The 22664-nt window shown below is 50.6% G+C and overlaps 2 protein-coding genes and 1 long non-coding RNA gene across 7 annotated transcripts in view; 2 read left to right on the top strand and 1 right to left on the bottom strand.

Moving 5' to 3' along the window:
* The window catches only part of KAZN (kazrin, periplakin interacting protein), a 129453-nt gene extending 116523 nt beyond the window's left edge, over positions 1-12930 (top strand). The window contains exons 1-8 of one of the 2 annotated variants that reach the window (XM_015882737.2): positions 2517-2641; positions 5418-5609; positions 8350-8486; positions 9725-9895; positions 10127-10316; positions 10612-10742; positions 10830-10880; positions 11546-12930. In XM_015882737.2, the coding sequence (XP_015738223.1) occupies positions 2542-2641; positions 5418-5609; positions 8350-8486; positions 9725-9895; positions 10127-10316; positions 10612-10742; positions 10830-10880; positions 11546-11713 (1140 nt within the window). In that variant the 5' untranslated portion in view covers positions 2517-2541 and the 3' untranslated portion in view covers positions 11714-12930. Of the gene's footprint in view, positions 1-2516; positions 2642-5417; positions 5610-8349; positions 8487-9724; positions 9896-10126; positions 10317-10611; positions 10743-10829; positions 10881-11545 lie in introns of those variants that run through there. The other variant, XM_032448735.1, reaches the window with a different exon arrangement.
* LOC107323535 lies at positions 149-2415 on the bottom strand. Its single transcript, XR_001559261.2, has 2 exons — positions 1958-2415; positions 149-1813 (listed from the first exon to the last, which is right to left on the bottom strand). It is a non-coding gene; the product is annotated as an uncharacterized LOC107323535 (long non-coding RNA).
* A 3409-nt stretch (positions 12931-16339) lies between the features above and the next one.
* TMEM51 (transmembrane protein 51) lies at positions 16340-22188 on the top strand. Of its 4 annotated transcripts, none has more exons than XM_015882464.2 (3): positions 16340-16450; positions 20817-21241; positions 21398-22188. In XM_015882464.2, the coding sequence occupies exons 2-3, from the start codon at positions 20901-20903 to the stop codon at positions 21807-21809; spliced, it is 753 nt and encodes a 250-aa protein (XP_015737950.1). In that variant the 5' UTR covers positions 16340-16450; positions 20817-20900; the 3' UTR covers positions 21810-22188. The 4 variants fall into 4 exon arrangements, with proteins under 4 accessions (XP_015737950.1, XP_015737951.1, XP_032304703.1 ...); XM_015882465.2 differs by lacking the exon at positions 16340-16450 and adding an exon at positions 16958-17889; XM_032448812.1 differs by lacking the exon at positions 16340-16450 and adding an exon at positions 18415-19042.
* The last annotated feature ends 476 nt before the right edge of the window (positions 22189-22664 follow it).

The raw sequence follows: 22664 nt of genomic DNA, 5'->3' as shown, positions 1-22664 counted from the left end.
GGGCCCCCAAGGGTCATCAAGTTGTGCTGACATGGTTAACAGAGAGGGATCACTAGAATCTTTGCACGTGTGTGCAATGGTTCACCTCTGTTTTGCCACTTCCACGTGTGCAACCAGTCCCATGGCAGACATTCACAAGAGCACAGCCTGAGTGTGTAGAGACTTTAATTACACGCTGCTTATTAGAGATGGCCTGTTGAGCGTGGTGGTTTAGCAGCCGAGGCGGCCACTTTATCGCCTCTTTGCAGGAGTTGTGCAATTTCTTTGTCATCATATATGGTAATGTATGCACTGCAGCACGGCGTGGGGCGAGATTCGATGAATAATGGAAAACCCCGGGTAATGTTGAATCTATATTGGCCATGCTTTTCCCCCAGCAGTTATCTTTAAAAGGGAAATATTAATTCTGGGGGCTCCCAGCTGTTTTAGAGCATCTCGGTCTCTGCAGCAGGTGCAGTGTGTTGCAATGGACTATTTGCCAGCACGGGGGTGCAAGACGTGCTGTTGCAGTGGCCACTTTGTGTCCCCAGGGCTACGCTGCTGATTTGGGCTCTGGTAGATCTACAACATGACCTACCAAAAAACATTCCCAAGGATGTGCTGGTTGTTGGTTGGACTTGATGATCTTAGAGGTCTCTTCCAACCTGAATGATTCAGTGGTTCTGTGATTCTATGACATGGTTAATTGGCATCTTGGTAATGAGTTGACAGTTGGACTTGATCTTGGAGGTCTTTTCCAAGCTGAACGATTCTGTGGTTCTATGATTCTCTGACGTGGTTTAGTTGGAACAGTTGGTGATGAGTTGACAGCTGGACTTGTTGATCTTAGAGGTCTTTTCCAACCTTAATGATTCTGTGGTTCTTTGACGTCGTTAATTGGCACGGTGCTAACGAGTTGACAGTCGGACTTGATGATCATAAAGGTCTATTCCAACCTTAACAGCTCTATGATTTCTTTCTTTTCTTGCCTTCCTTCCCCAGTTGCAGTCTGTGAATGCTAATTAGGATGGATAATTCCTATTTGTTCCCTTTTCTGCTTTAACCAAATCCCTTCTATTTTGATCTGTATCATTTATTTCTGCGGGCCATTATCTCAGTGTCATTACAGCATTTTAGCAGCTGAATGAAAACATCCGAAGGAAGCCAGAAGTTGTTAGGCACAACATTCTGTGATAACAACCATCATTTTCGTGATAAAAAGAAGGAGGGGTAGGAAAAAAAAGGGAGAAAGGAGGAAAATAAGAAGGGTGATGAGTTCAGGAAACAGCAGAAATAGAGCTGTCGTTGGGAAGTGACACCACAGTGTTTGTCTTCTTGTGGTCACCAGTGCTGTAATGTTCTGCAAGGGAATGTCAGTGGGGAGGGCTGGGGGTAAAAGCTGCTTTTTGTCTCTTTATGTGGATTTTATCATTTCTGGGTTGTTTTTTAAGAAGGGGAAGATCAATGTTTGTATCCTGGGTAGGGATGTGATAAAGATGTTTCAATGTGGTTTCTTGGCGTGGTGGTGTTGGGTTGATGATTGGACTCGATGATCTTAGTGGTCTTTTTCCAACGTGAATGATTCTATGGAAGGCATCATGTTGGGTATTAGGAGAATTTATTCTCCAGAAGAGCATGATGTGTCATAGGGAGCAGTGGGGTCACCAGCCATGGAAGTGTTCAGTGTTGAGATGTGGCATTGAGGGATGTGGGCAGTGGGCACAGTGGGCTGCATTGAGGTTGGACTTGGTGATCTCAAAGGTCTTCTCCAAACTACATGATTCTATGGCTCAAGAACATGAAGTCCTTGCAGGCAACAAGCAGTGACTGGTTCCTACAAGAGAAAAGATGAGTTACAAAAAGGAAAAGCAAGCAATTCTTGTTTTGAAACCTCTCCTTGATGCTTTTATTTGAAGCAATGTAATCCATAGGGAAAAGAAACTGAAACCAGCACTGGATTTTCCCCTGCCAGCCCTACCTGTGCGTTGTAACTGCATTACATCAGCTGCTGGCCTTGAGTGGTCCTGGAGGATCAACCCTTGTGGGGTGGATGATGTTGAGGCTGAAGTTCATGGTGACCTCAGTTGTGCAGGGCTGTAGGAGCGGGTGGAGGTTGGGCTTTTCAGCCCAGCCTTGGATCATGGTATCGTTAAGGTTGGAAATGAGCTCTCAGATCACCAGGACCAACCATCAGCCCACTAAGGATGTCCCCAGTAAAGGTGCCAGCATCCCGCTGTTCATTTCCCCATTGCATTTCCAGCACAAGTGTTACTTCAGCCCCTTACTACACTCCAGCATTCAGCTTCAGCGTGAAGCAGCCTGCCAGCCAGAAGGATAGAATAAAACAGCACTGCACTACAGCGAATCAATCACATATACATCCCATTGCATGGAACAACAGGCAACATACCCTCCCGTGCCTCAGTTTCCCCACCCGGCGCAGCCTAGCGTTCCTTTTCCGTCTCCTTTCGGATTCTTTTTGCTTCCTTTACATTCCTGCCCAGCCAGGACAAGCCACTCCTCCGGCGGGTGACATCAGGCTGGAGCCCAGCAGGGCCCTGCATGGCCGCCATGCAGCGGGGAGTGGGGACACGGAGGGGGACAGCAGCAGGGAGCTGGGGAACAAGGGGGAACGTGGGACGAGCTGGCTGGAATCCCACGGGTAAGGGCTCAGATATGGGGCAGGAGGGGGGGAGGGAAGGGGGGTTTCCGTGTGTCGTCCCTGCTTGGTTTGTAGCTGTTTGTTTTTTGAGGTGGGTTTGGCGTTTGCTTTATCTTTTTAATGTTTTTTTTTTCCTATCTGTAATGTTCTGACTCTTCTGCTCTCGGTCGCTTTCTGTTCACTCTTCTTTCTATCCCGTCCCTCTCTGCGTTTTCCCTTGTTCCTTTTCTGCTTCCTTTTACTCCCGTAGAGGAGGAAACAAAAACCAAACCCTCGCCGGCTCTCTGCTCTCCCCCAATGCTCCATTGGGTTCCCCCACTGCCCTGGGTGACTGCCTGGGAGGAGGGGGGAAATCACTGCAGTGCCACCCCCTCCATCCTCCTGCCCTCCCCTCCTGCTCCCCTGTTAGTGGGATTTGGGTTATATCTCGGTGCTGGAGGTGCCCCAGTGGTCACGGGTGGGCTTTGCAAAGTGCCACATCCTCAGGGTTATTATCCCAGCAGGAACGCAGTGCTGCTCTAGGGGCAGGTTTGGAACTATCCCAATGGCAAGATGGGGGTGGGTACAGTGGGTTTTTGTGCAGGCATTGGGGTCTTTCTATAGGTCAGAATGTGTTTGGGGCTCTCTAAAGGAACATAGCCTGGAAATTTAGTGGTTTTCCCCTATTTTAGTGCCTTTTGGCTGGGGGGGAGGGGTGGGCTTATGGATGTTCCCCACACCGGGGCTGCTTTGGTGTGAACCTTCCCCTGGGTACACTAAGTCAGACCAAACCAGAACCATCAGAGTCATGGGGTGCTCTTGAACTGTGAGCTTGACTCATCCCTTAGTGCTTCAATCACTGCTTTGCTCCTATACCCTCCTTTATCCTACAACCGCAGTCTCAAGGGGAGAGGTACCCATTTGTGTTGTCTGTTAGGATGCTCATCACTGCCCAGAGCATAAAGGGTGGATGGATGTTGAATGCTATCAGCTAAAAGATAATTAACAGGCAATTATTTTGTGTGCGAATGGCAGTTTTCATCAATTAGGGAACGTTTAAATAGCGTTGATTTCTGGCTGCTCTGGGTGCTGCAGCGCGAGGAGGGAGAGTCTTCCATCCCTGTTAATTGCATTGCTTCGTTTTGGGGTGGGGATGAGCCCAGAAGGAAAGAGGGTTAAAAAAGAGAGGAAAGATGCGTTGTGGGAGCTTTTTGCATTGGGGTTTAGGGAAGTGAAGCAGAAGTTGCTGTGTTGAAGGGGGTGGGCTCCTTCCAGCACCATTGGGTTGAATTGGAGTGGGTTTGGGTTAAGGCAGAGATGGATGCTGTGCAGTTGTGTTTTGGAGCAGCGTCTCCTGGTAGGTTTGTATGCTGCTCCCAATGGTGTATGGGGACATGGAATGTTCATTGAGATGCTTAAGCTGGGCATAGAGCATGGAGGGGGGTTGGTTTATTCCCTGCTGAAAGGTTTCTCCCAGACTTCTGCTGCTTGAGCATAGCAAGAGATACAGGATTTATCCCCCAGAACCTTCAGTTTATGGGTTGTGCTTTGATCCATGAATAGAGACACCGTTAGATGGACTGATAGAGATAGATAGCTGGGTTGTACATTGTGCCATATGGATATGCCATTGGATAGAGATGAATGCATACAGATAGATGGGTAGGTATTATATATATGTATGTCCTTGGGTGAACCATCCTTGCCGTGGTTTGGGCTCCTTCTCTCCCACCAAGAAAACCAGCGTGCTGGTTTGGTCTCATGGATTTATTGCATCCTAGATGGGACCTGTAGATCCCATAGACCTCACTGTGTATCTGGATTTCAGTTGGGATGGTTGGACCAGCGTTGCCCATATCTGAGTGCAGCAGGCACCAAATGAATCCTGTTGGGGATTGGATTGGCTGATAGCACGGCTTGAAGAGGGGCTGGTTGGCATTGAGCATGTGTGGTTCATCATTTGCCATGGGGCTGATGGCTGGGGATATGAGCAGAAAGAAACAGCACAAGGTGGGCCAGGGTGGGCATGGAAGGAGAAGGAAAGGATGGCAATGGAGTGATGTGGTTGGTTGCTTGCAGAAATGGAGGAAATGGGATTTTTATGGCATTTGGGGTGGTACATGGGACTGGGATTGTGCAGAAATGGGGGGAAGGGGTTTTAATGGGGTTTGTGGAGGAAGGTCTGTGTGCAGGAAGGAAGCTCCCCACTGCAGCCATGCACTCAGTTGCGTACCAGCGACCTTTGGCAGTGCACGCATTTGCTTGCACTGCATGAACCCCATGCACGTCCTCTGATTTCCCACGTGCTGGAGGCCAAAAATGTGCATTTCTCCTTTCCCCTGGGAGGTGGTAACGTGGGCAGAGCCGAGCTGTGCTCCTCGGACACCGATTTATCCAAGCTTTTTTGTGAGGGTTTCAAGAAAGCACTCTGGACTTTAATGAAATCCCCAGCCCGCAGCTCGAATGTTCCTCGTTAGTGACTTTATTGCTAAATAATTTACAGAAGGAGGCCTTGCCAGTTTTCATAAGGGAAGCATTTCAAGTATGCAAAGCAGATTTTATGCCTTCCCGGAGCAGCTGCTGGCTCAGGGATAGGGGAGCAGCACCACGCTGGCTCTGCCCCATTCATTCTGCACCTATAGGGAGGCAGCAGTGCAGGTAGGGCAGGGGCTGTTTCTTCCCAAACTAAACCCCAAATTCCTATGTTACGTGGCCAGACGGTGGGGGAAAGGACCCACACACACTTGCGGGTATTGGTTTTATGGCTCCTGTTGACGTGTTGTTTCCTTGTCCCCAGCGCTGCTGCGAGAGGAGGTGGCCCAGCTGCAGGAGGAGGTGCACCTGCTCCGGCAAATGAAGGAGATGCTGACGAAGGAGCTGGAAGAGACACATGGCAGCAAATCCCCCGAGGTGCTGTCAGCCACTGAGCTCAAGGTGCAGCTGGCGCAGAAGGAGCAGGAGCTGGCACGAGCCAAGGAGGCTCTGCAGGGTAAGGGTTGCCTTTCCCTATAGGGCTTTATTCTGTGCATTCCTCTGCAAGCCTCGCTGAAGGGTTGTGCTGCAGGACAGAACCTGATGTTGTAGGCTTTCCTCCTCCAAAAAGCTCTTTTTGGTGAATAAAGTGGAGTAAGTGAAGGTGGGATGGTATCATACCCAGGGTTATGGCACTGTGTGGGGCTGTGGGGAAATGAAGGGAAGGGAAGGCGAAAGGAAGGGAAGGGAAGGTGAAAGGAAGGGAAGGAGAAGGAGGGAAAAAGAAAGTAAAGAAAAGGGAAGGAAAAGTCATCCATGGTCTGTATATTTTCAGTTTTATTGCTCTTTGATGATGTGCAGATAAAAGAGACTTTTTTAGAGCTTTTTGCTACATTCTGAGGGTTGGAAATGGTACTTGTGAGCTGTTGGAGCAGGCTGGCTTGCCCCTTCTCCATGGGAAGTCGTGGTGTAGTTGTATGCAGAAAGCCAAAATGAGCAGTGAGCTTTCCCCTGCAGTGCCACAATGAGAATCACGAGTGTTTAAAGAACATGATGGTGTTTTGCTTCTCTTTTTTCAGCTGGGCTTTTATTGGTTGGCTACAGAAGCCACTGGGATTTGTTTTGTGGGACTTCCTTGCAGGTGTGAGGGATGGGGTGAGGGAATCTCGGCTCACACTTGTGAGCAGCACAGACAACAGCCCATTTACATCCCTTCTTCCTCCCACCTTCCAACTCTGGAAGCCTTTTCCCTGTCCTTTGGCAAAGCTCACAGTGCTGGATCCATCCCCACGGGCTGGGCGGCAACGCAGCTCTTATGGAACTCTGCAGAAATCCTTCTTTCCTTCCCATGTAAACTCCTGCCAAAAAAAAAAAGGGCAGCAACTCCAGAAAAAAAGGGGAAAAAAATATACCTACATTTGGGGAATGGAGCTGATGGGAACATGGCCAGGCTCTGCTCAGCTGCAGGATCTCAGGCTCCGGTCCCCACGTGCAACTGCAGCATCCTCCCTGCTGGCTGCACGCACGCTGCGTTGTTAGCAGGCAAGTGATGGGGAAATTGTAGGGGAACAGTAGGGAAATCCGCTGCCATGCTTGGCTGGGAGCCTGGGAGCACTGCGGAAGCAGAGTGAGGGAGGAGAAGGGAGGATCCAGCCTCTACGGCATCTCAGCACCTCCATAAGGGTCTGGCTTGGGGTTGGAGAGGCATGAACGGAGCCTTCGATCTATAGGGAAATGCCTTCCTGGGTTGTCCCACGCCAACGAGCCCTTCCTGCTGCGGAAGGGAGAGGAGAGCAGCTCTTCCTGCTGCCGTCCTGTAGCATTTACATCTCCCAGCACTGAACTGACACGGCGTAGGATGCGGCTTGAAACGGGATGTTGTGTTGCAGCTTCTTCCTCTGGGCTGGTTCTGTCCCTTGTGCCTTATTTTGTGATTGTAGAGCATCCAGAATGGAATCATGTGATGTCCTGGGGAATCCTGTGAGGTGGAGGGGGATCTGGGGTTCACAAATGGGTGAGGGTGAATATGGGGATCCCAGGAGATGGAGGTGAATGTGGGGTCCCCAATCATATAGAGGTGGAAATGGGGTCCCTGTGAGGTGGAGTCCCCCCACAGATAAAGGTGGATATGGGTTCCCCAGGAGATGGAGGTAAATATGGACTCCCGAGTAGATGGAACTGGATAGGGGATCCCCCAGGAGATGGAGATGGATAGAGGGGGTATCCCATAAGACAGAGGTAGAAATGGATGGAATCCCCATGAGATGGTGGTGGATATAGAAACCCTAAGAGATGGAGGTGGATACAGGGTCCCCAGGAGATGAAGGTGGATACTGAATCCCCCAGTAGACAAGAGTGGATATGGAATCCCCAGCAGATAAGGGTGGATATGGTGTCCCCAGGAGATGGAGATGGATGTGGAGTCCCCAGGAGATGGAGGTGAATCTGGTAGATAAGGACGAATATGGAATTCCCAGGAGATATGGAAGTAGATGACCACAGTCAAGGACCTGAAGAAGATCCTTAACATCCCAACATAAGACAACAACCCACCTCTTTGTTGCCCATTTGGTTCTGGTTTGGTTTGGAAAGCCCTTGGCTTCCTCACAGGGTGTTTCCAGGCAAATTCCCCCAAGTCAGAATCCCCCATGGAAATGGTTTTCCAGTGTTGCACTGGGATGTCCTGTTTCTGCATGGCCAAACACTGGCTGCAGAGTGCCAGCAAGATGCTGCGTGCAGGTGTTAAAAGCTGGGCTCAATGAGTGTGTATTTAATTACAGAGCAGAGATCCCCACGCAAGGCTGCCCGATTTTGTGGGTTAGTCACGGTGACAACATTGGATTTCATGGTTGGGATGGAGAAACAGGAGAAATTAAGTGAATGTTAATGCGACACGATGGGTTTGTGTATCCCTCCTGTGCAGGGCTGGTAGTTCTTCCATTTGGAATCATGTGGATGTGATTAGGGGAGGAAGTTTTTCACAGAGGGTGAAAAGCTGGAACATGTTGCCCAAGGAGGCTGTGGATGCCCCATCCCTGCAGGCATTCAAGGCCAGGCTGGATGTGGCTCTGGGCAGCCTGAGCTGCTGGTTGGTGACCCTGCACACAGCAGGGGGTTGGAACTAGATGAGCACCGAGGTCCTTTTCAACCCAGGCCATTGTGTGATTCTATGATATGGTTCTATGAATGTGATCACAGAGTCATTAAGGTTGGAGGGAACCTCTAGGGCCCAGCTTACCCCACTGCTCCCTTTGCAGCCATGAAAGCCGACCGCAAGCGCTTGAAGGCAGAGAAGACAGACCTGGTGAGCCAAATGCAGCAGCTCTATGCCACGCTGGAGAGCCGCGAGGAGCAGCTCCGTGACTTCATCCGCAACTACGAGCAGCACCGGAAGGTGAGAGTGTAGCTTTTGTTCCTCTGGGGCTTCAGGATGAGTTTCTTTGGGGTTGACCTTCAAAGTCAGCCCGCAGAGCCCCTCCAACGTGACCTTGGGTGTCTGCTGGGGTGGGGCACCGCCAGCGTATCTCCAGGCAGCCCATTTTAACTGCTCCCTTTTGCTGTCCATAGCCAGCAAAAGGCAGCTCGCTCCTGGTGTCCCTGCAAGGTTGGAGCGTGCAGAGCGCACACACAAACATTTGCTCTGTAATAAAGAGCATTTTTGGGATGCTTTCGGGATGGAAAGCAAGGGGGGGGTTGCAGGCAAGGCTTCCTGTTGTGCTCGCGGTTCTGCCATCCGCAGGCACGAGCGAGCGTGGGAACTCAGCTCCCACAGCTATTCTGGGCTTTTTTCCATGCAAAGGGAGAAATTTGCTATTTTTGAAGGCTGGTGCCATAGGAGCAGCACTCACAGCCAGCTCCGGGTTAACTGGGGCAGCCTTGGGGACATTTTTCCCCTGCCGCAAGGAAGCCATTGCAATCTTCAGTGCACAGAAAAAAAACAAGGAGCATGGAATGATGTGCGGGCAAAGCTCTCCAGCTTTGGAACGTGGTGCTTGCACCCTATTTTGGGGCAGATAGTCTCATTTCGGGGCACAAGCATGTCATTTTGGGGCACAGACATCCCATTTGGGAACACAGGCATCCCATTTTGGGTCATGTGTCCTGTTTTGAGGCACAGGCATCTTGTTTTGGGATACAGGTGTCCCATTTTTGGGTACTTGCATCTTGTTTTGGGGCACAGATGTCTCATTTTGGGCTACCTGTGTCCCATTTTGGGGCACAGGTGTCCTATTCTGGGACACAAGCATCTCATTTTGGGGCACAGACATCTCATTTTGGGACACGGACGCTGTGTTTTGAGCCAAAGGTGTCCCCGTTCTGAGACACAAGCATCCCATCTTGAAACACGGGTGACCCATCTTGGGGTACCGCTGTCCAGTTTTGGGACACAGACATCCCGATTTAGGGCACAGGCGTCCCTTTTTGGGATACAGGTGTCCAGTTTTGGGATGCAGACATCCTATTTTAGGGCACAGACATCTCATTTTGGGGTTCAGGTGTCCCATCTTGGACACAAACATCCCATTTTGGCACACGGACATCCTGTTTTGGGGACACAGTGGCTGCCGGGAGGGCCAGGAAGGGGGATTTTGGGGCATTCCCTATCTCAACACCTTCCCCATGTTGTACCAGGAGAGCGAGGATGCGGTGAAAGCCCTGGCCAAGGAGAAGGACCTGCTGGAACGGGAGAAGTGGGAGCTGCGGCGGCAAGCCAAAGAGGCCACCGACCACGCCAGCGCCCTGCGTTCCCAGCTTGACCTCAAAGACAACCGCATGAAGGAGCTGGAGGCCGAGCTGGCCATGGTGAGCTCAGCCTTACAGCATTTCCCAGCTGTGAGGGGGTGCCTGGTTTGGGTCAGGGCTCAGCATTTATTGCCTTGATGAGGTGGATGTGGCAACATTGCGGTGTTGTGTTTGAGTGTTGTCATGAGGTTGCATTTTCTGGGTTGGTTGCAGTATTGCAAGTATTGCATCCCAATGCTACCCCCTGTGCTGCAGCATTGCATCCAGGGGCTGATTGCAGTGTTCCCACAGGCCAAGCAATCCCTTGCCACGCTGACCAAGGACGTCCCCAAGCGCCATTCCTTGGCCATGCCGGGCGAGACAGTGCTGAATGGCAACCAGGAGTGGGTGCTGCAGGCTGACCTCCCACTCACTGCTGCCATCAGGCAGAGCCAGCAGACCCTGTACCACTCCCACCCCACACACTCGGCTGACCGGCAAGGTGAGACTTGCATTGGTTTGTGAACCAGGTTTGTTTTTGCATGGGTTGTTGTTGAGCTCTTGAACAGGATCAGTGGTTTTGCACATAAGGGTCTTGTTTGTTTAGCATGGGTCTGGGTCTTGCACAGGGGGCTGAGTTTGCACAGGGGGTTGCTGGGCTTTAGGACAGCATCAGCTTTCTTACACATGGAGTGCTTGGGTTTTTGTGGGTCCAGGTTTTGCACAGGGGGTTGCTGGGGTGTAGGGCAGAATCCAGCTTTGCCACTGCTGACCCCCATCTCCTCATTGCCTTACAGCAGTCCGGGTGAGCCCCTGCCACTCCAGGCAGCCGTCCATCATCTCCGACGCGTCAGCAGCAGAAGGAGACCGATCGTCTACGCCGAGCGACATCAACTCGCCGCGACACCGGACGCATTCGCTCTGCAACGTAAGTCCCAGGGGCAGCCAAATGCTGCAGGGTGCCCACGCTGTGTTCCTGCTGTTTCAATATCACCTGTTCCCTTTCTTGATGCAGGGGGACAGCCCTGGACCGGTACAGAAGAACTTGCACAACCCCATTGTACAGGTAGGGCAACACTCCCCTTCCTCAACCCCTTATCCTGCACTAGAAAGTGATTTTTGGGGTTTCCTAGGGGCACTGATGGAATTATTGAGTTGTTCTTCTATGTTTTAGCCTAAAAAGCTGTGGCTGTTCATGCAGATGGTAGCCAGGCCTCCCTGTGGCTTTACCATGTAGCAGGAGTTGACATCTTATAGCGATGGCATTGAGAAACCAAACTCCTGATAACCTGGGATGGGAGGAGGTCTGGTCTCCCCATGACTTCAGATACCTCATGACCTCAGTATCCATTGGGATCTGTGTATTTGGTGGTGTTGAACATCCCTAAAGGTGTTCAGCATGGAGATGTGTCAGGGATATGGGCAGTGAGCATGGCAGGATGGGCTAATGGTTGGACTTGGTGATCTTGGAGGTCTTCTCCAACCTTAATTATTCAATCATTCTATTTGGGGACACAGTCTATGGGCATGGTGGGGGTGGACTGATGGTTAGACTTGATGATCTTGAAGGTCTTCTCCAACCTTCATGGTCTGGTGATTCTGTGACATGGTTTAGTGGGCACGGTGGGGATGGGTTGCAAACCCCATACATGGGAGCCCTATGCAGCCTCACTGCAAGCAACAGGGCATACAAGTCCACTGGTAAAACCCCCACATCTCCTCTCCCTGCAGTCTCTGGAAGACCTCGAGGACCAAAAACGGAAAAAGAAGAAGGAGAAGATGGGTTTTGGCTCCATCTCACGGGTGTTCGCTCGGGGCAAGCAACGCAAATCCCTCGACCCAGGGCTATTTGATGGCACGGCCCCCGACTACTACATCGAGGAGGACGCGGACTGGTGACCCCTGGCCCCCAACAATGTACAGCCCCCACATGTGCATACCCAGTCGCAACGTAATTTTATCCCCTCCCTCCCCAAATCTATTCTGGCTTTTTTTAAGCATTCCAGTAACTTCCTTTGTTGTCACCTCTTTTATTTTGTGTTGGTTTGGGTTGTTTTTTTATTTGTCTTTGTGTCTTTTGGGGGATTTTCATTTTGTTTTGTTTTGTTTTGTTTTTAATTAATTCCCCAAATTTCCTCCTTTGTGTTTTTTTTTCGACAAAACTTGAAACTTGAAGGACTGCTGTGTGTCTGTAAATAAGGGGAATCTCGTGCACTTTGTGCTTGTGACGTCTCTTGTCCGAAAACGCTGTTTTTCTGGAGCCTGTCCTGCAAAGTGGGGACCCTACTTGGAGAAAAGTGGGACCCCAACATCTCCGGAGACCTTAAGAAAGAGATGAAAACAAAACCAAGACATGAAACCCACCCAGACTGCATTCAGCTGAGGAGGTGGCAGCACGCGGGCTCGTCATAACGCCTTCTGGAATCTGTGTTTTTTTTCCCCCTTTCCCTTTGTGTCGTTTTAATTTATTTTGCACAAAACCCAGAGAGGAGCTATTCTAACTAAATTATTGCAGTAATGTTGAGGGTGGGGTTGTTTTTTTTTTATATATATTTTTTTCCATGTCGCTGGGGTTGGGGAAGAGGAAAAAGGATGGGGAATGGGGACGGCGTGGGAGCACTTAAAGCCTTGGAAAAGCCCAGCGACCTCAGAGCTTCCCAATGTGAATTTGGGGTGCTCGCCCTTTGCTGGCATTAAAATGGGGACCCTGGGGGCCAGGGGGAAAGCAACATCCCTATAAAGCAGTGCCAATATTAGGGGGGGGGAGGGAGGGATGCTTGGAAACCGCGCTCCGCTTTGAACGACGAGCTCGCAAACCTGTATTGCTTTAACGCTCAGCGGTATCATTGGAAGCTCTTAAAAGAAAAAGTTATGAAGATTTATTTAATAGTGCTATAATAAGTGTCTTATTTTTCTGAATTCCAAGACTCGTACCCTGTTTGAATGGGGAAATATTTTGTCTTAAAGGGCAGAAAATTCACTCCCGCGCTCTGCGTTCCCCATATGGTGATGCTATGGGGAGGGCCGGGGTGGAAAAGCAGAACTTTTCTGCAGAAAAGCTGGTTTTTTTTGGTGGTGTTTTTTGTTTTAATACATTGACATTCGTTGTGTTTTTATTTGGGGGGGTCATTTGGATTGTTTCTCTCCTTGCATTTATTCCCTTTCTTCCTTTTAATGATTGAATCTCTCCACCGACGAAAGCAGACGAGCGATCTCCATCGGTATCCAGTAGTTTCCTTTTGCATTTCAGCTTCTTTTTATGAATTAAGAAATAATTCTAAAAAAAAAAGAAAAAAAAAGAAAGAAAAAAGATGGAAAAAAAAAAGACAAAAAAAAAACAACTTACAAAGATGATTTATTTAAAAGAGAGAACTTTGGGGAAATAGCGGATGGATTATGGATAACCTTTGATTGGACTTTTTGTTCCCCCCCCACCCAATGAAGGGGATGGGGGGGGATCCTTGAAGGCATGGATGCAAATATTACAAACAAACAAACAAAAAAAAAGTTATTAAAAAAAAAAAAAAAGAAAAGAAAGAAAAAAGAAATCTAAATAAAGCTTATTTTAAAGTATGGGTGAGCGCCAACGTGGTTCAACTGAGGTTGGGGATTGGAGGTGGGGTTGGGCGCTGCGTTGACGTGTCCTCATGTCCTGGTTAATGGGGATCCATTGTGTGGTGCAGAGGGTGGAGGTGGGAGTAGGGAGCTGGGCAGCTCAGCATCATTGCAGCACCTTTGGGTGCCCCACTGACAATCCTCATCATGGGGTAGGATTGGGGTTTTTTGACCCATGGGAGCAAGCAGGATTGGGATTTCCTATAGGTAAAGGTGTGGGGGGGATGTGAATCCAGCCAAGATCCATCCTGGATCCATGAATATGATGCCAGGGATGGAGTCCACCGTGGGATGGGCATGGGAAGGGTGTAGGGCAGGATGTCCCTGTCATGGAGCAACCCAGCGCCAGTCGACACCCTGCAGAAAACAGGTAAGAATTCATCTTTTCTCCCATAGGGCAGCACAGCATTGCAATGTGTTCCCATGTGCTTGGTTTTCTACCCCATATCTTGGTGTGTAGTTTGGTTCTGCCCATTTCCCAACAGGGTAAGGTTGGCTTTTTGAACTGGAGGATGCCAAGGCAACCATGGATAACACAGAACAGCCATACAACAAAATAGGATGGACATTTGATATTATTCACATCCAAAGGCCATAGTGCCATGCATGGAACAGAGCAGGAGCGTTGTGAGCAATGAGAAGGGAAACACCAGCTGCCAGCTGGCAGTGCAGCCCTGTTAATTAGCACTATGATGGAGTATTAATGGGAATAAAACATGGCATTGAGGTGTGAGTATAGTGAGATAAGCCCGGCACAGCCCGTGGCTGAGGTTGATGGCAAATATTTGCCTATGCCACATTGTGCCATATGGGAGCAGCTGCCAAAGCTGAAGGAAACAGCACTTGGAAGCTGATGTGGAGAATGTGACCTGAAATCTATGGTTGACCTGTAGGTTGATCCTGTTTTTAAGGCTGCTTGTTGCTAACCGGTCCGTGTATATCCCTGCTGCATCCCTATTCCAACCCCACTGCATCCCATCTGCATCCCCATTACATCCTTGCTGCATCTCCAGTGCATCCCTACTTCATCTCTTCTGCATCCCATCTGCATCTCAATTCCATCCCTGATGCATCCTTACTTCATCTCTTCTGTATCCCTGCTGCATCTCCATTCTATCCCACCTGCATCCCTGCTGTATCCCTGTTCCATCCCCTCTATATCCCTCTGCATCCCCTTGTGTCCCCACCGAGAAGGGCTCAGCTGTGCTCGGGTTGCTGCTACACCCTATGGACAGAGGAGGGAGCACGCAGCCGAGATTTATCACTGCCGCAGCGCTGAGCGATCAGCGGAGAACCCAAAGGAACACGCAGGTGCGTCCTATTCCTGAATTAACCCTATAAAGCAGCCCTACTCACTCAGATACATATGGGATGGGGACTCAGCTCAACCCAAACCCAACTCCTCTCTTTCCAAAGGCCCTCCCTGGGCTTCAGTGATGGTGTAGGGCGTGGTGAAGGTGTTGGGCATGGGGTGGCTTTGGGGTTGGGCCATCTAGGAGCACCTAGAGCTATGGGGTGAGCCCTGAGCCCCAAAGGGAATGGGGTTGGAGCTCTGTAACACAGCATTCATCCCACAGCCATGAAGAAGCCCATCCTTGGCTGATATTCAGCTTTGCAGAAGGGAGCATAAGGAGCCCATTGAGCTGAACCAGCTCTGGTTGGAACCCATAGGGGTCAGCTGTAGAGCTGTAGGGTCTGGCTGAAGACACAGGGCTTGTTTGGGTTGAGTTCTCTTTTCTTGCAGAAGAAAGGAGAAATCTATGGGTAAAAGTCCCATGTGGGATTGGGGGAACCCAGTGCAAAGTGAGATGTATAAAGGGCAGGACATCTCTATGTGTTGGGGGCCACAAGGCACTAAAGAGCAGCTCTGGGCTCATTGCACAATGGGTTGGGTTAGAGAAGGAAGAGCAGAGCCTGTTCTGCCCCCAAGGGGAGACAGTGGAAAATCCCATGCGGTTCTATGGAGGAGATGGGGAAATAATAGAGAAATTATGGGAAGTAATGGGGAAATATGGGGAATAAGGGAGAAACAGTGAGAGATAGTGGGTAATAATGGGGAAATATGGGAGGATAATGGGAAGTTGTGGGTAATCATGGGAGGAAATGGGAAAATTGGATAAACTATGGGAAATAATGGGGAAATAATGGGAAATGGGGGAAATAGGGGAAATAATGGGGAAATAGGGGAAATAATGGGAAATAATGGAGAAATGATGGGAAATAATTGAGAAATAATGGGATATAGTGGGATATAATGGGATATAGTGGGATATAATGGGGTCTAGGGGATATAATGGGGTCTATGGGATATAATGGGATTTAATGGGATTTAATGGGATCTTAGTGGGATTTAATGGGATTTAATGGGATTTAATGGGATATAATGGGATATAATGGGATATAATGGGATATAATGGGGTATAGTGGGTTATAATGGGATATAATGGAAACTAAATGAGGAATAATGAGGAAATATAGGAGATTAATGGGGAAAAAATGAGAAATAATGGGAAATAGTGAGAAATAATGGGAAATAGTGAGAAATAATGGATAATAATGGTGAAATAATAGGAAAGAATGGTGAAATAATAGGAAAGAATGGTGGGAAATAATAGATAATGAGAAATAATGAAGAAATAGTGGATAATAATAGAGAAATATTGGGAATAGTGAGAAATAATAGGGAAACATGGAGAAATAATGGGAAATAGTAGGTAATAATGGGAAATTATGGAGATATAATGGGGAAAAATGGGAACTGATTGAGGAATAATAGGAAAAAAGTGGGAAATAATGGAGAAATAATGATAAATTAATGGAAATTATGGGAAATAGAGGAGAAAATAAGGGAACTAATGGGAAATAATAATGGACAGTGCCCAGAGCCCGTGGGAAAGGGAAGTGGAGGGGGAGCCCGGAGCGGGCGGAGCCGGAGCTGCAGCCGGAGCGCAGCGCTCCCAGCCCGACCCAGCATCACAGCACCGCCCCGGGGAGGTTCCACGGCGCTGCCGCTGTCGGGAGGTGCGTGGCGTCCCGGGGGCTGCGTGGGGCCGGGAGGGGAGTGGGGTCCTATGGGGTCGGGATAGGGCTGGGACAGCGTTATGGCTCTGGGATGGGATGAGATTGGGGCAAGGGTTGGTGTCGGGTTGGGATGGGAGTGGGTATTGTCCCCTTTGCCAGCACTGGGAAGCACAAAGAGCAGGAGAAAGTAATGTATGGGGTACAGATGGGACTTGGGGGTATGGAGCTGTATAGGGATATAGGGGCAATATGGGGACACTGGATTATGAGGACATATGGGGATGCAGCTCGCAGGAGCGCAGCACCAAGTAGGAGAAGGTGATGTGAGGGGCAGGGATGTGGGGCAGGAATGGATGTACGGGGGGTACGTATGGATGTGGGGGTATAGGGTCATGTGGGGTTATATGAGGCTATGGGATCACAGCCTGCAGGAGCACAGCACTGAGCAGAAGATGGTAATGTGGGGCAGAGATAGGGGGCACAATGCCATGGGGATGTATAGAGATATGAGGTGGAGATGTGGGGCAGAGATGGGGCTTGGTGCACGTTGTCACCCTGCAGCACCGGAGGTGGCTGTCCTGAATGCAGGAAGGGATGGGGAATGGCAAACCCTATATCCAACCCAATGGTGCTTTGGGGTCGGAGCACAACGCGGCTGCTGGAGGCGCAGTGTTTGGAGAGCAAACAAAGCTTGAGGTGGCTCTATAGGGCCGGTCTGTGTGCTTTGCTTAGGGGTGGGCACCCAATCCCAAATGCACATCGAGTTTCATGGCTGGTTGGTGTCCATATGGTGTCCAGGTGGCATCTAAGATGTATCCGGATGGTGCAGTGAGCTCCAGAAGAGGGTTTGCTGTTGGAGATGGGCTGGATCTCTCAGCTGGCAGAGCAGAGCCCACGTGGTGCCTTTAATTCCTATATCCACGGCGTGAAAAGTCAGAATCAGGAAATAAAAAAACAACCCAGCCAACCAAAGGTGCTGAATACAATGCTGTGCACAGCAGGAAGAGAGTAGGTCAGGGTGCTGGGAGTTCCCCAGGCTGGTTTGTTTAGCTCTACTGTGATTGCTATTGGTTCTGAACCAGCCCGGAACCGAAACGTGACGGAAGGGCAAAGCTTGGGGCAATCCTTTGTGGAAGGGAAGTGTGCAGCTTTGCTTGCTCTGCTGGTGCTTTTATTCCCTTTAAATCAAGATATAAGGGGATTCAGATTGCAGAGGGGTTGGGAGCAGAAAGCAGAGCCTGGTTTTGCAGGAAGAGGCAAAGCTCTGCTATGGGCACCTCTAGGGGAAGCGCCGCAGGGAGGGGTGGGTGAACGAAATACCTGCATAGGAAATCACTCTGAAAGTGCCTCTCTGGAACTGAAGGGAGCAATTAGTGCCAGTCGCTGCTGGCAGGAGGAAAACCCGACAGCCTGTCCCTCTGTCTTGTTGCGTTCCACTGGTGAGTGGCAATGGAGGTGGATGGAGGTTGTCCAAAGCCAACATGGGTTTGGAGAAACCCACAGCAGGGAGAGCTGTGGGTGTTTCCCACTCTTTTAGGTTATGGGGTGGCTGAATCCCGCTGTGTGCTGGGCTTTGTGGAGGGGAGGGTTGCGGGGATGGGCTGAGCTCACAAATTAGAAGGAGAAATGGTTTAATGAGAAGGTTCCCTGGGTGCAGACATGGAGATGAAGGCAGTTGACTTGGAGCTGACATCAGCCTGCCTGCTCCTGGGGCTGGGGAGGTGCAGGGAGGAGTTACCCATGGTGTGGGGAGCCTCGGGGTTCAGGGTGTGGGCAAGATACCAGAGAGCTGTGGGTGCCCCATCCCTGGAGGTGTCCAAGAGCTGAATGGGGTTTGGGCGACTTAATCTGATGGGGAACAACCAGGCCACGGCAGGGATTGGGGTTGGATGGGCTTCAGGGTCCATTCCAACCCAGATTTACAGTGGTTCTATGATCTTCCAACCCAAGCCATTCTATGGGTCTTTGGTCTTTAAGATCCCTTCCAACCCAACCGTTCTATGATTCCATGTTTCTACGATACTTAAAGTTGTCAGAGGCAGATACTGAGCCCACCACCAGCCCCAGCACCACGTTGGTCATCAGCTGTGTATGTGTGTGTCATCCCCTGCTGAGCTCATATGCCTGTAAGGTGAAAATGGTCCCATGTGTCATGACCTGAGCATGCTGCCGGTGGCCGGCCCCAATGGGATGAGCTGTGCATCCACTCTGACCTCATCCAGGGAGTGGAAAACCCTGGATTTCACCTTGAGTGGGGATTGGAGCTGCAACCTGGTGGTAGGAGCAGGAAGGGGATGCAGTGGATTCATTATGGGGAGCAGCAGGGACTGCTGTGGTTTCTAGCAAGGGAAGGAGCTGAGAGCACACGGAGCCGTTCTGGTTTAATGATTCGGAGTTCCTGGTGTAAATCATTGACAGCAGTGAGCACAAGACCACAGGTGTGCGTGGGTTGGGGACAAAGGTGGCTGGGGCTGCTGGTTGTGGGGCTGGTTGTGGGGCGGGAGCTGGTTGTGGGGAAGGCTGGAGCTCTGGGCACAGAGTTGGCCACTACAGGGCATGTCTCTATACCAGCACTGAGGTGGGAGCAGAGTGGTGAGGGCGGTGAGTACTGGTTGCACGTGGTGGCTCATGATGGCAGTGAATGAAGTGGGGAAACAGAACAATCTTTATGGGGTTCTGGATTGCAGCACAGGACTGGGAATGCCATGGAATGGGGATGGATGGATGGATGGATGGATATCCATGGGCACTGCCAACCTGGAGGTGAATTTCTGGCTGTAGGGAGGCTTTGGTTTGGTGCTTTCCTGGAGGTGCTGCAGCTTTCCCTATGCTGCTGAGTTCCCTTTTCACCGAGGCTGCTTTTTCCAGACCTCTTCTCCAACCATTGACGTCACAGCAGTGGGGCTATGGCTACGGCAGCGTGCTCTGATAAGCCTAACGTAGAGATAATTAGATGGTGAGAGAGAGACGGACGTCGCCGCGTGGGTTAATGCGATTTGCCCTCTCTGCAAGGCAGGGATCTGGGCCAAACTTTTCAACACTGCAATGACGGAGCAGCTTAGAGAGGTGCCAGAGGGAGGCTGGAGATGGTGGGAAGGTGCATTGCTATTGGAAACCTTCCATCCCTCCAGCAAAATGAGCTCTCTGTTCCTTCCCCGTCGTGCCCCTCCCCATAGATCTGCAGCTGAGGGCAGCGTGGTGCTGATTTCTCCTCCCCCCAAAGCACTGGCAATGCTTTGCAGGTGGAAGCTCAGTGCCTACACGATGCTCTGCTGGATAAGGATAAGCTTGAGGACAGGAGCTGGGTTAGTAGGGGAGTGAGTGGCCCAATTGCTGGGTCCTGATGGCACTGGTGTGGCTGGGAATGGGGCCGGATGCAGCTGGAGGTGAGGAAGGAGCGGGACGTGTGATGCAATTCCCCATTGCAATAAGCTCCACACCCGTAAAGGTCACTGAGTTTACAGCCACCTGCAGCGTGGGTGCTGTCCCCAACACAAGGCATGGCATGGAGCTGCCAAGGCAGAATGGTGGGCTCTGGATAGGGCTTGGGGGCTATCAGACAACCCTCTGACAGTGGGTGATGGGGAGAGGTGAGGAGCAGGGCTGGGGCTATGCTGCATGTAGAGCGAGTCCTCTGGGAGCATCCAAAGGGGGACTTAAGAGCGGAGGACTGAGATGGGGAAATTTGCTCTGCGTCCCCATTGAACTAGAATGGCCTTTAATGGTCCCTTCCGACTCAGACCCATTCTATGATCCCCATTTCCTTGCCTGGCTTGCGTGTCTTTTCCTATAAGCTGCTCTGTTTTCTGGGAATGCTTCTCATTTCTAGCCATGACCCAGCGACCCAGCACGCTCTCAAGCTAAACAATCAAACATGAACCAGGGACCAACAGCATAGATTGCCACGGCACCGAGCAAAGGCGTATATGGGAAAAGCATGCAGCAGCATCCTGTCCAAGGGACGGCTCCTTGCACAAACAAGCCCTGCAAAGCCAAGAAAGGAAAACAAAGTGGCGTGTTTGCACAGCTGATTGCTGCCTGTGGCACCCATGGGATGCTGCTGCCAGGCTGTGGCATGGAAATCTGGGGTCCTTGCTGCATTACTTACATGCAGCTTGCAGTGTGATGTTGTACTCCTTGCTGTGTGCTGAGGTTGAGGCGAGCTGCCAGGAGATGCAGTTGCACGTGTTTATTTTTGGAAAGCAATTACATCCCATGTGTATATGGGATCCCATTGGCCAGGGAAATGCAGGCATCCCATCCAGATGGATAGGCAGCATTGGCTTGGCTGGCTCTGAACCAGAGTGCTCCAAGCTCAGTGCTTGGGTCAGGGTGCACCTATCAGTGCAGTGTTCTCTCTTTGCAGGTCTGCCCATCTGCTCTGCCCGAGCACCGCATGCATGGTATCCACCCGGGGTCACCAGGGATGCAGTGAGTTGGCCAACACACAATGGCCCCATCTCGTACCAACGGGTCGCACTACGCACTGACGGCCATTGGGATGGGGATGCTCATCCTTGGCATCATCTTGGCTGTGTGGAACCTTGTGCCTGGCTTTGGACACCCTGATAAATCCAATGCTGGGAATAGCAGCAAGCCTGACCGCGGTGGTGGAGGTATTTTTAAGAGCAAGACATTTTCTGTGGCCTACGTGCTGGTTGGGGCAGGTTTGCTGCTGCTGCTGCTGTCCCTCTGCTTGAATGTCCGTGATAAGAAGAGGCAGAGTGAGGACATCCCCAGGGTGATACAGCACCAAGCGTCCGTGGAGCCTTCACAGCAGGAGGAGGACAGGTGAGCCATGGGGGGCAGCAGGAGCTCAAGGAGAAGCTAACCCAGCTGTGGTTTTTTTATTTATTTCTGGTTGTGTTTTTATCACCTCTCTCTGTCCCCATGCCCCAATGAAGTCGAAGTGATGTCAGGCTGATGCTCTCGCTTTATCTCCTGCAGCCAAGAAGAGGATGAAGACGTGTCCTCCCGCTACTACGTCCCCAGCTACGAGGAAGTGATGAATTCAGGCTACTCAGAGCCCCACGACCCGGAGCGGAACCGCAGGATCAGCGTCTCGTTGCCCTCCTATGAATCACTAACAGGGATTGATGAGGGCACACAGCCCCCAGGAGCAGCCAGTGCAGAGCCAGGCACCGAGCGGCCACCAGGCCGGCACAACTCACGTCTCAGCAAGCGCCTGAAGCCCCTCAAGGTGCGGAGGATCAAGTCAGAGAAGCTGCATCTCAAGGACATCCGACTCAACCTCGGTGATGGGAGCAGCACTGGCCCCATCACAATTGAACCATTGACCCCACCTCCAAAGTATGAGGATATCCAGGAAAAAACACCGGGAAGCCAACAGTTGACTTAGAAAGGAGGGGTTGGTCATTGCGAGGATTGGAAGCACTCAGAGAGGGCTGGTCATGGAGTGCAGGAGTGTTGGATGCTCTCTGGATGCTGAGGTACTGCTGTGGCGTGGCACAAATAAAACTGGGTCTTCCCAGGGCAGCATTATATCAAACACAATGGGGAAATAGCAATGCTGTGAAGGACGTGAAGGCTGGAAGAGTTGGACATCTATTCTACATTAAGTTAAGGACCACCTAACGTTATCTTCTCTCCTTTGTGCCTTGCCCCAGCAATGGGTTTCCAAGCCACCAAACTGCTATTTAATAAGTATTTTCCAAGAGGAAAAGGGAAACACTCTGTCTTTTTTTTTTTTTTTTTTTTTTTTTTTTTTTTGAGTAAGGCAAGTAAAAGTGTCAGGTTAGTGATGTAGCTGTCACCACTCCAGACACCAGTGGGGTTGGGGATAGTGGCACAGGGCTGGCCCGAGTGCCTGCAGGGTTGCATGCTTGCTGGTGCGAAGAGGAATGAAACAAGCCCTTAAGCTTGTCAGACCTATAGGCTTTACCCATAGGAGGTTTCTTACTGGCATCACTGCCCGTTCTCCTGTAGGAGAGGACTGTATTTCTTGCCTCAGTGGTTCTTTCTTTTGTGTGTTGTGCTGTGAATTGAAGGGACAGTCCATCTGGGGCTGGAAACTGCCATAGTGTACGACTGCCATGAGTTGTTCAGGGTGTTTTGGGTGGAAGGACAAGACCATGCAGTGCAAGCAGTCCTTTTCTAAATAAATATTTTGTACGTGGGGTGCATGTGTATGTGTGTGTCTGTGTGCGCAAGCTCTGGACTTCAATCCACCTAAACCAAGTGGTTTAGGGTAGAT

Source organism: Coturnix japonica, chromosome 21 (genome assembly GCF_001577835.2).
Source record: "Coturnix japonica isolate 7356 chromosome 21, Coturnix japonica 2.1, whole genome shotgun sequence".
In the NCBI taxonomy this organism is placed as follows: domain Eukaryota; kingdom Metazoa; phylum Chordata; class Aves; order Galliformes; family Phasianidae; genus Coturnix; species Coturnix japonica.
The sequence above is the reverse complement of the archived record's forward strand: the minus strand, read 5'-3'. Positions and strand labels throughout refer to the sequence as shown.